This window comes from Taudactylus pleione, unplaced genomic scaffold, assembly GCF_031769625.1.
Source record: "Taudactylus pleione unplaced genomic scaffold, aTauple2 ptg000090l, whole genome shotgun sequence".
Lineage (NCBI taxonomy): Eukaryota > Metazoa > Chordata > Amphibia > Anura > Myobatrachidae > Taudactylus > Taudactylus pleione.
Genome location: NW_028284492.1, coordinates 6,743,354 through 6,757,063, shown reverse-complemented (window position 1 = coordinate 6,757,063; position 13,710 = coordinate 6,743,354). Strand labels below are relative to the sequence as shown.

Below are 13,710 nucleotides of genomic sequence, written 5' to 3'. Positions count from 1 at the left end.
TCAATATTAATAATAATAATAGAATGACTTCAGATGTTTACATTGTAAATTAAAAGATTGAAAACCTGATATATTTAATGAGGATATGATCCACAAATACCTTTGAGAACATGATGACTATAACAGAAAAAATGTCATTGACTAAATATGTTCTGTTCATGCACTATGAACATGGATCATAACCATTGCAGTCTCATCCATTCCATTTATTGTATGTTATGTGTATATCATTAAGCTAGAATCTGATCTGTCAGTCTCTCACATGATGGCATCGCAGCTCTTCACAATCTACGTGCTACTTCCTCTATTGCTCTTTCCAAACATAATGTTGGCTGTATGTCATGAATGCTGCGCATTAAGCCATTTGTTTTGTAGCTCTTTCTATTATCACCCCAAGGTTTCTAATCTATTCTGCTACCTGCCAGAAATTACCCTATCACATGTGCTAGGAAAATTCTGTCATTTTTAACTTATTCTTTTAGTTTTGCCAGGCATGATTATGTATATAATATATATATATATATATGTTTTTACTAACTTTCACACCCTTTTCACATTATTTTAGTATCACCTAAATGCATACTTGCCTACCCTCCCGATTTGGTTGGGAGCCTCCCGAAAATCGGGTGCCACTCCCGACCTCCCGGGAATGCAGACAGTCCTCCCAGCCCGATGTGTCCGCAGCCCCCCGCGCTTGTAAGGAAAAACACTGGCAGCAGGAGGGGCGGAGACGCGATTCAAGCTGAATTGCGTCATCGTGGCTCCGCCCCCGGCTGCACAATGCCATTAATAACGGCATTGTGAAGAGGGGGCGGAGCCACGATGACGCGATCACGCTACCACGCCCCCATGCTCCGCCCCCTACGCCACATCATCTGCCGGTCCCGGCCCCCTTTGACCACATCACGCCCCCAGCCATGCAAGCCCGACAGCTCCCTCCCGGAAGGAGGGAGCTAAATGTCGCCAAGCATACTTGTAATGGAAAAAGTGATCTGCTTCAAATTTACCAAAATAAATTGTTAAATACCGGGAGGGAGCCCTGCAATAACCACGCTACCTGGAGATTCCCCCCACCTCCATCCCACCTACACTAACTCAGCTTTCCTTGCCTGAGAACAGCGCCCCAGTAGGTTTCAGTGATCAGCCTGCGTGTCTAATAGACCGCTGCACTGATCACAGACAGATAAAAACAAAACACACTTACCTCCGTTCAGGTGATTGGTGACCTAGTGAGCTCCTCGGTGACCTGGTCATCTGATCGCTGTGCCACGGTCATCTAATCGCTAAACTGAGATGGTGTGAAGTCCCAGCAGCATCCTCAGTTTACTGCATGGATCAGATGACCGGGGCACAGCCGTCAGACAAGCTGAGCTGGGGGGAGTTCGCGGGGAGAGTTGAGAGTCGGCGGCGCATGCACAGTCACACTGCCAGGATATTTTTTGCGAGGAATACCATGAAAAGTGTGTGAAGAGGATTTGCAGGGATAAAGCTTTCTCACAATCTCTGTCCCTGCATGGGATATTTGATATATCCTTGTGATGTGTTCAAATATCACATCACGAATCCAGGTGATTTTATCACATCCGCATCAGAGACATTTTTAAAGAAAGACATTGTTACATCACATTCTACATGTCAGAATTAGACACATGCTTTTGTCAAATAAAAATACTTTTAGTGCATAAATGTAACATATTCCTCTTTCTCCTCACACCATTTCCTCTTATTCATCACTTATATTGTATTTGAAGAAAGTAATATTTAAATTATTACATATAATAGTTATATAACTAACTTATATTATCTGATAAGGATATTATATCTTCACTCAGACTTTTGAGACCTGGTATAAAAGAACCTGCTTGCAATCTTGTGACTTACAGTAATACAACTCATCGATGACTTCTAATAATCGCGCAGAGTACACTACTGTGTGTGGAATGAAAAGTCAACATTTAGAATGTCGAACATATATTTTAGGTCAACAAGCAATATGTCAAGCTGCGCAAAGTGCATATATTCACCTCTACATCAGCCCATGTCTGTGGCCAGGGTTGTATCTTAATGGGTGCAGGGTGTGCGGTGCACACGGGCCCCCGGGTCCAGGGGGGGTCCGCACCACACACCCTGCACCCAAATTGTGTAAAACTTTCCTCTCCGAGGTCCCGCGTCGGTTCTCCCAGCGCTGCTCAAATGCCGGAAAATGGCCTCTGTGGCCATTTTTCCGGCGTTTTGCCCATGCGCTGTGAGGAAATCGCGGGGAAAATGCTGCCATGCCATTTCCGTGCCAATCTGCGCATGCTCAATGACTCCGGGCACACTCTAGTGCCCAGAGTCTATTGATTCTGCGGTGGCCAGCCAGCCACGTCAGTCGGCCGCCGGAGTGAGAGGAGGGGGCCCGTGACAGGGGATGCACACGAGCCCCCTCCTTTCTAAAGACGCCCCTATCTGTGGCTTACTATAAGTTAACATGGGGTGCTCCAATTTGCCCACAATTAAAAAATATTTTCCAGGGACAGTTTGCTGTCAGTCAGACCAATATGTACATGATGATGTACAGAAAACTCTACATAGTTAGGACACACAGATATATATTATACAAAGAGACATATAAACTGATTTTCTCAGCTCATAATATATACAGTACTGTAGATATAGCTGACATATGCTGTAATTTTGTTTTTCCACGATTTACAGCTGAACCTAACCTAAAAGTCCTCCCTTCCTTCTTGTACAACCAGAATTGACCTGATGCCTTATTCGGTTGTTTCGGAAATTCTACATATACCCCTTTTCACACACGCACCGAACCAGGTCTAGACTATGAGCCATATCCAATTAGATGCGAAAAGTAGCGTTTTGGCGAAAGTGTTTGCAGGTGCGAACGTTTCGGCCAAAAATTCGTATCCTGCAATCCGCGCACGTGCAACAACTTCATTGACAAAAACCGGTTAACTGTTTTCACCATCTCAGAATAGGTGAGGAAATGTGCTAAATCCCTATTTTTGATTAAAAATGTGGGGGCTAGTTTCAGAACCCCTTGGACACCCCCCTAATGACAAATTAGGCAAAAATATTTTTTTTTCATTACAATAATTTGGTCAATAATGACATGTCATATGTGGGGTAAAAAAAATTAAAGTGTTGGCAAATGTGTTTAAAGTAGTGGGTCAGGTATTTTGGGGGCTGTATGTGTTTTAAACATTGCAGGTGGCTGCTCCAGGCGTATTTGTACCATTTTTTAAAGGTTCAGTTTTAGGACACAAAAATATATCTGCACCCATTTTCATGTACCCCTAATTTAACTGCAGCTTCTATTTTGGCCAAAAAACTTTTTTTTATAATTTTTTCATTCAACACAATTTAAGAACCCCAAATACTTTTATTGGGGCCACTAATACACTTCTAAATTGATTTCCTATGGCAGTTAGTCTTTTTATAGGGTACAGACAGATTTTCCCAAATCTTGCTGAGCTTTTCACTGGTTTTTCCACTAACGCATTCATGCATTTTCATTTTCTTGTCTTTTGTAATAGGATAAAGCGAAAAACAGGAGCGCGCATAGACAAAAGATGGTAAAAGATTGCACCAAAACATGCAAATTGTGTGAACACGTCTCCAACATTATGTTTTCACTTTTTCGCGGCTAATTGGATATGGCCTTATGTGTAAAAGGGGCCAACCTGGGTCCGCGACCCTGGTAAAGAGGCTGAGACCCATGAACAACGGGTTGATAGACTCGTGTATGTCGCATTTTGTCGGTCTGAAAGCAGCCAGACACAGCAAGTCGCTTCAGTTCAGTTGTTGGATTCTGACCTTTTGTAATTTGGCAAATTGAAATTCTTGGCTAACCAAAGGTTTTTTAGTGGGCAATAGTGATAAATAGTATGGAAACAGTAGAGAGAATGTTTAATGTTTTAATGTAAATTTAAATTGGTTCTTGAAGAGCACAGTCAAATGTCAGAAAAATTGTTTCTTTCCCTTTGTTTAGATCCTGTTTAGACCTACAGAAAGATACTGTACATAGGTGACACTGGTGGTTTTTCCATGCATCATATTTAAAGTAAATCGGCACCAATAGCAAAGGATGTCTCACAATCGGACCTTGTGGTGCAAAATAGTTATTAAACCATTATTATCATTGCTTTTATTAGTTTAACAAAACAAACTAGCTAAACACAATTCTGATTCAAGCTAATTTGACTTTTTGAAATCCAGTTAATTGATTTGAAGGTTACATTTTTGTGTGTTCTCTCCTAACCCAATCAGATACCTATTTATTGTTCTGTATATCTTTAAATATGTTAAATACACTAGTAATTAGCCCTTTCTGTTGTTTTTTTTTTCTCTTTCAACCTGAAAATCCATTTCATCTAATGCAGTGCTACACAAGCCCTGCCCTCCTGGTTCATTCAGTTGTAGGTCAGATTGCCTCAAATCTGTCAAATCAAGCAGTGATTTTGATTCGCTTTCAGATCTGATAAATCAATACATTTCTGACAAAATTCAGCAAGTCCTCCTTTTAAATGATTACTTCGAGAGTTGCTCTTTGAATAACACAAACCAAGCTGTTTCATTTTTGGGGGGTTTAATTCCAGGTTTACAACTTCACTTCATGGATATTTGTCTGTAGCAATTAAGTCACAAGGATGTAAAATAGGCTTAGTATCAATACTGATATTGAAGTTGTTTTAATGTGGTGGATGCATGAATTTCTGCAATGCAATTGTTCTGTGAATGATGTATGTCCTTGAACTAGCTGGTTAGAATATGCATTCCACAAACACAAAAGCAGACTGCTGAAACAAAGTAGAACTTGGCTTCCCAAAGATATTTTGGAACAGATGGTCCCTTTAACACAGGCAGAATCTAATAGCATGTTTATTACAGTATTTTGGATAAAATGGTTGCATGAACAAATACATTTATTCTTATTTAATGATGATTTGAATGTACAGCAAAATTCACTTGAAAAATGTTACTTGTTTTAATGTATTTAATAATTATCAATAATATAACCAATAGCTATGTCCAGAAGATTTGCAAATTGTGATGTGAATCTATAGAATATCCTTAAAAATACAACTTTCTAAAAAATGTGAAAGCATATTATTATTATTTAATTTTTACCAGTTATTTATTTAGATTCCGTAAGCGCTTTACAGAGAATATTTGTTAATTCACATCAGACCTGCCGCAGAGGAGCTTACAATCTATATTCCCTACCACATGTACACACACAGACAAACATGGTTACTTTTTGTTAGGAGCCAAGTAACCTACAGTATCAGTATGTTTTTCGATTGTGGGAGGAAACCAGAGCCCCCAGAGGGAACCCATACAAATTCCACACAGTCAGGAATCAAACCCAAGACCTCATTGCTGTGACGCAATAATGCTAACCACTGTTCCAACCGTGCTCATTATATTCTAAAGGGAGAAAAACAAACGGAGAGTTTAGTGATTTTCATACAAGATGCACAAATGTCACCTGTAAAATAAAATATTGCATGCAGCAAATTATTTAGAGAGGAACTTGAATGAAAGTACATTAGTATATTACTGCAACAATAAAGACCTGCTAATTATGCAAAATCAAAGGTGACAAGAACTTTTTAATCACAAATAATTTTAGCTAAGATAACTAAGATGAGAGGCTTTCATGAATGTTGCTCTTTCCCACAAAATGGCTGCCTCCGACGTGTGCATGCAAAGGCTGAAGTTTCATTTGGCAAACACTTCATTCTCAGCCAAAATGTTCTTTGACTTTGCAAATTGGCAATATCACACATGTGAGCCAAAACAGAGTTGGTAGTAAAACTGGCGTTCGTGACTCAAAAGAAACATGAACATGCTGTGAAAAATAGGATATCATTGCACATATGCAGAGCAGTATGCATGGCGAGATGCATCGGCTGCAGATGCACCTAGTTTGCTACCATTCGCCATACTAGGTGCAAAAGCTATGCCTCCTAACCGGCATATATACACTGGTCTGCATAAGACCCATTTTCATGAACATGCCCTCATTGAACATTGCCAACCCCCATTCACATCCTGTTCTGCCTCTCCAGACGTAAGTGTGGATGCGATCAGGATGCAAATGACTGCAATCTTGCCATTGAGTGATCTTAATTTCTGAGCACGCTCAGTGCGAATTTACACTAGATTTGCTACGCAAACAGGTGTACATTCAACTCTGCTTCAGCCCTATGATTTTAAGAACAAAGAAGACACTTCTGGGCAGGGGCGTATTAAGTGAGGAGGGTGCCCGTTTGCAGTATCCATCCAGCCTCCATACAAATGGAGCAGCATGCATTTTTCCATCAGTTTTTCTACTGCACTTGAGCAAATCGAGGGGTAAATGGCCACTGCATAATTTTCCCGGTGATTTGTGCAGAGCTGCGGGACTCCGTGCACTACAAGTCACGCCACACATAACACGGGAGCTCAGTGTGACTCGGTAGCGCCGAGCGTCTTTTCGTGCATCTTTTTACCTTCAAATGCGTCTTACACGTAGATACACCCACAGATGCACAGAGAACATAGGCATGCTGCATATCATTTTAATCAGCAGAAGCTGCTTGTACTAGCTATGCACATAGCTGTGCGAATAAGACGTATTTGAAGGTAAAGGGACGCATGAGTCAAGCCACGGCATGGCGCGAGTAGAAGGGCTGTTTAAACCATCAGAAGGCTAGATGTATTTGGACTCATCTGTACTGAACACTGCACACCATGCATCCATTATAGATACACCACTGCTTGCTTCTGGGTGCCAGTGAATGGGGCTATAATCTGCTATATGTTGTAGCAAACCCAAAAAATAAAGAGAGTTTGCAGAATGTGAATAAGCAGGACTGTCCTTACAAAACGAGAATAGGGTTGAATGACTAATGATCTTCCAGACATCAGAAGGCAGTAACTTTAAAGTCCAGGGCGTTTCCATACATTTCCATACTAGAAAACCTTATAGTGTAATCTCCTTTGAAATCTGAAGTAATTAATGTGTGGATCAGCAAGTGACTGTCATCCTTACACTTTCCTTTAGCTCCAATTACCATACTTACGCATATTACAGTAGAACGAACGGTTTGCCATGCAAATATTAAGTGTATTTGGTGCTGATTAGGATAATAATGTCAGGAAACTGACGCCAGTGATATGTTTTCTCTCACACAGGCAGATATATGACATTTTTCATGGATCCAACCCAGTTCCAGTATGTCATTAGAAATGGCAAGAAGCTCGACTTCCACGAGTTCTCTAATGATATGGCATCCAGGACGTTCGGCTACCCCCCTCTGTCAGAAGCGAACTACCCACAACTCCAGGATAATATGCACAAAATATATAAAATCATGCAGGGTAAGCCTTTGGACAAACTCACTGACAGCATGATGCTAAGTCTCCAACATGTATTCAAATGGAAATTCTCACAAGCAACAGATTGGAAAACAGAAAAAATGTACCAGTTCTGCTGCTCTATCATGTTTGAAGCCAGTTTTATGACACTCTATGGAAGAGATCCTGTTGCAGATGGTCGCAAAGTTATTAGTGAAATGAGAGAAAAATTTACAAAGTTTGATGCCAAGTTCCCCTATCTTGTCATAAACATACCGATGGCGTTGCTAGGAGATACCAGGAATATTCGTGAACAACTGATAGGATTTTTCATGCCTCGCAAGATGGACACATGGCTTGACCAGTCCGAGGTTATCCAGGCTCGGAAAGAAATCCTGGAACAATACGACATTCTCCAGGATCACGACAAAGCAGGTAACTGTTACTTTGTACCATAGACAAAATAATTTACTGTAGACCTTCGAAATAAAAAAAGCCAAATTGCGACCTTGAAATTTTTTTATGCTTCTTTTAATTGGCTAATGATAAAATGTTTTACTCTCAAACAACCGTATATATTAATTGATTTTTTTTTTTTTTCCGCTGAGGTGGTAAAACAAGATACTTAATGCTGATAATGAGAAAGAGATTATAACTGAGCTGCATATACTCCCTTTACTTCATCCCCCCCCTTCCACAGACATTACATTTTAAACTATTCTCATTAAGCAGAAAATTAGACTTCAGAAGCCTATTGGTCCTCATTAGCATTCACTGATCCTTGGCTGGGTCTGTGTCCTAACATCTTTTAATTAGCACACTGCAAATCTAATCAGTGTAATAAATGCTATTAATCTTCCTTTTCACTTATTTTCTCTCAGCACATCATTTCGCCTTCCTTTGGGCCTCTGTGGGGAACACGATTCCGGCAACATTCTGGGCCATGTACTACCTTGTGCGGCACCCAGAAGCACTTGCAGCAGTGCGTGACGAAATTGACCATTTGCTGCAGTCAACAGGTCAGAAGCGGGGAGCAGACTACGACATTCATTTCACCAGAGAACAGTTGGACAACCTGGTTTTACTAGGTAATTTATTTATGTTCTTATCTGCATCAAACCGAGTAGCAGCAAACTCCGTTTATCACACGTTTCTGTTTACTGAGAAGGTGGAGGACACAGCTGCTTAATTGACATGATAATACCCATTTACATCAATTATAAATTAGGTAGTTTATATCTGCAGATACTTTTGTTGCATGTAAACATTACAGCTTCAGCAGTTAACAAAAGAAGACAAAAGGCTAAATCTGAGATTACTAATTATAATTATAATACAGAAAAAAAGACTATTTCTTTAATTGATTCTAAACCTCTCCTTGGGCGATAATACAACTGGTATAGGTAATAACAAATTAAGAAAAGGTTTCTTTTGTTGGTAAAAGCTGGATGGCAAAATGGTACATGTGATGTCACCATGTTAAAGAGTGTGCCATATGGAATGCGGAATACTAGGTATTGGGCCTGTTATTCAGAAAGAGGGAGATTCAATGAGCCGCAAGATCACGTCAGAAGCTCTCGTGCCAATACGTACAAAGTGGGTTATCTGGGCAGGAATACCTTGTGCCCCATAGGGGTGTGAGCTAGAAATGACGGAGGTTTTCCCCATTATAACCTGTGATATGTGAAGCCTCACATCCCGCTTCATTGTATCTGCCCTTATAAATTTTCAGGGTTAAGATGATTTTTCTTCCATAATTTTAATAACAATAATAATGATAATAATAATTCATAACACAATTCCTGATAGCCACTAAATTACATTTAACAATTGTTCCCGTATTTTTAGTAAATTGTTTAGCTCCTCGGAGAGACTATATAAAAAAAAACTTCACTGGTGGCAGAAAAGCAGCAAATATTTACAATGGCTTTTCTTTCTGGGTTTTATGACTTTACAATATCCCTTACCTGTATATACAGTAAAACATTTATTGTGTGGAAATGAATATGCAGTAAAATGTAATGAAGGCTCACATCGTTTCATTCAGTATTATCAGAGTTGCAGTATGTAAATGGGACCATGTGACATCCACGTCCGCTACTGCGGGATTTTCCAAGCCAACACTTCCCCATCCAGGCTCATATTTTGCTCTGGTAACTAGAACTCTTTAGCTACATTATGGTTTTATTTATTATAGGGAGAAGACCATTCAATCTGGTAAAAATGGCTGTTTTTGCAGAAGATGTGGTTTAACCATATTTACTAATCCCTAAGATTGGCAAACGCTGTGACTGTAGCTTTGCGGAAGTACTCTACAGATAGCCTCCCCATCATGTAAAGCATGGGAAAGCCAATTTAACATGAATTGTGGTGGTACATGTGCCACTAATCTGAGGAAGATATAAAAGTGGAGAGAGCTACACTGGCTGAGCTTTTCGTCCCTCTGCACGCCCATCCAAATCTAAAAGGTGGGGAAAGCAAAGTCATGGCTCTGTTGGCAGGCAGTAGTCCAGTCTAGCTGCAGGTTTAGATAGCAGAAAGTCTGTTAAGTTAGAGTTATTAGGGCATTGGGCTGTCTGCTTACCTGTAAGGAAAATCCAGGTTTTTGTCATGTAAACTGAAGTCAAAATAAATTATGGCAGATCTGTATTTCTTCTTTAATGTAACTTTGCAACTGAAGAACAATGCAGAGCCATAACTAGTGGCTAGGAGAATATGGAATATTGACGGTGGGGTATGGAAGGTGCGCTCGCCCTGTGGGTGCAATGATGATGGGGGAGTGTTGGACTGTGTATGTGGTTGCTAGTGTGTGGTGTGAGTGAGTGGGGAGGGGTGGACCAATGGAATGACAGAGGCGGACACAAGGTGGGAGTAAATGGTTTTATTGGAGTAGTCACAGTACTTCTCCTATATAGTCCTGGGCAACAAGGTGGGTGTGGTGGTGGGTAAGAGAGGTGGGGGGGAGAGACTGGGGAGGTGGGTCGACCTTTCAGGGGGCTCCTTTCCATGCGGTTCAATAGACTGGGACGTTACCCTTGCTGGACACTATGGTCGACAGTCTTGGGAGTCTCGGTGGGTGAGGGGGGGGGAGCGAGAGGGGTATGGTGTAGTGGGTGAGTGTAGTACACCTGGCGGCGTCCCGCGTATGAATGAAAAGTCTCGAAGGCTTGTACCTACCGGTAGGTAAGGCCTGAGGTCGGTAGGCCATAGGGGTGTTGCGTTGCTGCAGTTCCTTGTTGACTGATTGAAGCTGCTGCAGTGGTAAAGATGAGAAGCTGTTGTTCAAGAGGATCTTCTATTTTGCAGTGGTCAGCAACCGGGTGGTGCTGGTGGTGGGGAGGCACTGGCTAGTTTCAGAGCCAGATTTACCCACACACAGATCTCCCCATTGCACAGATTCCCCCCTCACACATATCTCCCACTAGCACAGAAGATGCCTCCTAGCACAACAGATTTCCCCCACAAACACACAGAGATCTCCCCCCAGCAGAGAATACCCCCCACCCCTTACACAGAAGGTGCGTGTCCCTGCATAGTGATGAGGTGTCAGTTACTGGAGTCTCCAGGAAAACCCCCTATCCTGTTACACAGTGATTTACAAGCCCCCAGACAGTGTCCTGTTGTCCACAGTGGACCCTCCTCATCTTTTTCTCCTTGTGTGTTTCCTGCTTGTTCCATTTCCTTCCCTCAGTGCTGCTACTAAGCACTGTTGTCTGAGTACTTTCTGAACGAGCCCACTTCACTTTAGGCACCCCCCCACAGTGAGGCATGCCTCCATTAGCTCTTTTTCTCTGTGTTTTAATTGGCTGCTTCGTGCCCAGCTATCAGCTCCAGACAGTGCCTGGCTATCAGAGATGAGACTGGGCTCTTGCTGCCTCTCTCATCTCTCCCTGTATTTCCATGGAGTGCTGCAATTTTGGTGAATTTTGCCTATAAAACAATCAGAATAATACATAGAACGTATTTATAAGTTATAGATATCTTCTTTGTATTATTCTAATCATTTTTATAGTCAAAACTCTGCAGTCTGACAGGGACTATGACTGGGAGGCTCTGCCTCCCCTGCCTACCCGGACTGCATGTCCCTGCTTAGCCCTCAACTATAACCAAAATATCCCGATGCATCATGTGCCTTCCTTCAACTTTGTGCCCTGGGAGTTTAATCCAGTCAAACAGCCCAAGTGACATCCATGGAGCAATATTTAAAGAAGATACTCAAACATAAGAGTATTTTACTAACTTACCCCACACTCCCCTGACGTCAGAATAACAGGGAACCGATGCTGGAAACCCTGCCTTTCGGGAGGTACTCGCCATTACAGCAGATGTCCAGTGGCTGATCTTTTCACTGAATTATAAGATGGTACCTTAGGAAAAATAATGAATAAGCTACAGTACATTCCTAGATCCTGCATTGTCTGAAGGGAGCTACAGGTGTATGGATCTGGTGACTTATGACATGGCACCAGTCACTTGTCATATCAAGCCCAGCCAGGGAGCCAGCAGGGGAATAGGCCGGTTATTGTTGCACCAGCGTTGCTCAGTGTGAGCTGAATGCTGCAGAACAGGAGGAGTTGTACTACGTCAATGTAGTGAACCATTCACCAGGTGCTCCTCCAGAAGCTGGACAAGTTACATTTGTGGAAGATCAACTGTGTCGCCATTCTTTAGTGATCTGAGTTTTCAGTGACACTCAACGTCATTATATCTGGGCAGTATTGTAACATACATATACAGTGCTATTTTACAGCAGGAACAAGCAGGAATTTAGTACCTGAACCTCTCATTAACTATGATGTAATGTCCTGGGCTAAAATGTGTTTTCCATAAGAAAAGTCCCTATTGAGTGCCTTCTATTCTAAATATATATATATATATATATATATATATATATATATATATATTGTTTCTCTATAGCTCCACCCACATTTCCTGAACCTATTTGTCCAGAAAAATAGCCCTGTACATATGGTTCATGGTAAAATGGTTTGCTGGCACTATCGTAAGTAGTTTTAACAGAGTATATTATATGCTGACATAGGTTTGGACTGGAAATAAATGGGCATTAAGGTGTTGGTATAGAAGCTGATATGGACATTACATACCTCCGCTCCCAATATGCATTATGTACAGTACGTGTCACCCTGAAGGTATGCCCATTTTATGTTGGGGCATTCAATGTCCCTCCGTGGTGTGCCTAGATATTTTGAAGTAAAGTACTATGCAGTCCCCAAGCACTCTTCCCTCTTCTACGTAAGAATACCCATGTATTGCCAGAACATACATCACAACCGTTCAAGCACTGAGAACAAAAGTCCTGACTGTCGGGATAGTGGGACAGCCCCTTTAAAATGTGACTGTTCTGCCTAAATCAAGGCAGTTCAGATGTATAACTTGTGCTCCAATTTGCACTGGTCAGTAAGTTCTGATAAGACAGTTTGGTATGTTAGTTGATATACTGTATATATTTTTATTGATACCAAAAACAAGAGGTACATTTTGTAGATTGAAATAATTTGTGAATGCAATTAAGTGGAGACTAGAGAAAAAGTGCATTTGAGAGTTTGCATTTACCCATTTAAAATAGTTTTGAATCCTGGGGCGGGATGCAGTAACACTTACTGTCGGACCTCGCAATTGTACAGATCGCATATGCACTAATATGCGATCAGTACAGCAAAGGACAGCTCTTCCGATAAGAGCTGTCCTATGCGACCTCTGCACACTGGTATTAGGCACAATTCTAGGTAAGTCCTACAAGTTATATACTGTAGTGCAACTTTGGTTCATTTCTGGGGCATGGGTCCCCCTGGATTGCATTGGTTGATCTGTCTCAGGGCACCGCATTATAACACATTTTCCTTTATAACACATTTTAACCCTTCACTGTGTGTTTAATATATATGTACTTCACTTTTTTATTTTGATTCTTTATATGCTGCTGTGGCTGCTCCTAACTATTTCTTTACACTGCACTTTTCTTACTATGGTGGTGCCCTGGGGCAGCTTGGCTGGGCCAGTTTTGGGGGGTCCTGCGCTCTGGATTTGAACCCTAGTATGTTAGGGACCTACATGAAAGAGGTTACCTGGATATGGTGGGTAGGCCCATAACCTTGGCCATGATTATGCTAAAAACCTCTATTGATTGCAAAATTTTATTGCATTTATATATATTATTAATAATTTGGAGTTGTGCACCTGAGATTTGTCTGTTTCTGTGCCAGGGAACAGGATGATGTCAATCCCATAACATGGAGGATGTACATGTGAATTATGGGCCTTATTCAGCAGTGCATGTTAGTGCATTGCTGAACGAATATTCCTGATGATCGGGAATCTGTGCAGGCGCCTGACCGTTCTGCAGAT

General features: G+C 41.4%; 1 protein-coding gene across 3 annotated transcripts in view; it reads left to right on the top strand.

Moving 5' to 3' along the window:
- The window catches only part of CYP7B1 (cytochrome P450 family 7 subfamily B member 1), a 217,852-nt gene that overhangs the window by 154,017 nt on the left and 50,125 nt on the right, over positions 1–13,710 (top strand). For all 3 annotated transcript variants that reach the window (XM_088469325.1, XM_088469323.1, XM_088469326.1), the window contains exons 3-4: positions 7,183–7,779; positions 8,226–8,432. In XM_088469325.1, the coding sequence (XP_088325451.1) occupies positions 7,183–7,779; positions 8,226–8,432 (804 nt within the window). The remainder of the gene's footprint in view (positions 1–7,182; positions 7,780–8,225; positions 8,433–13,710) is intronic.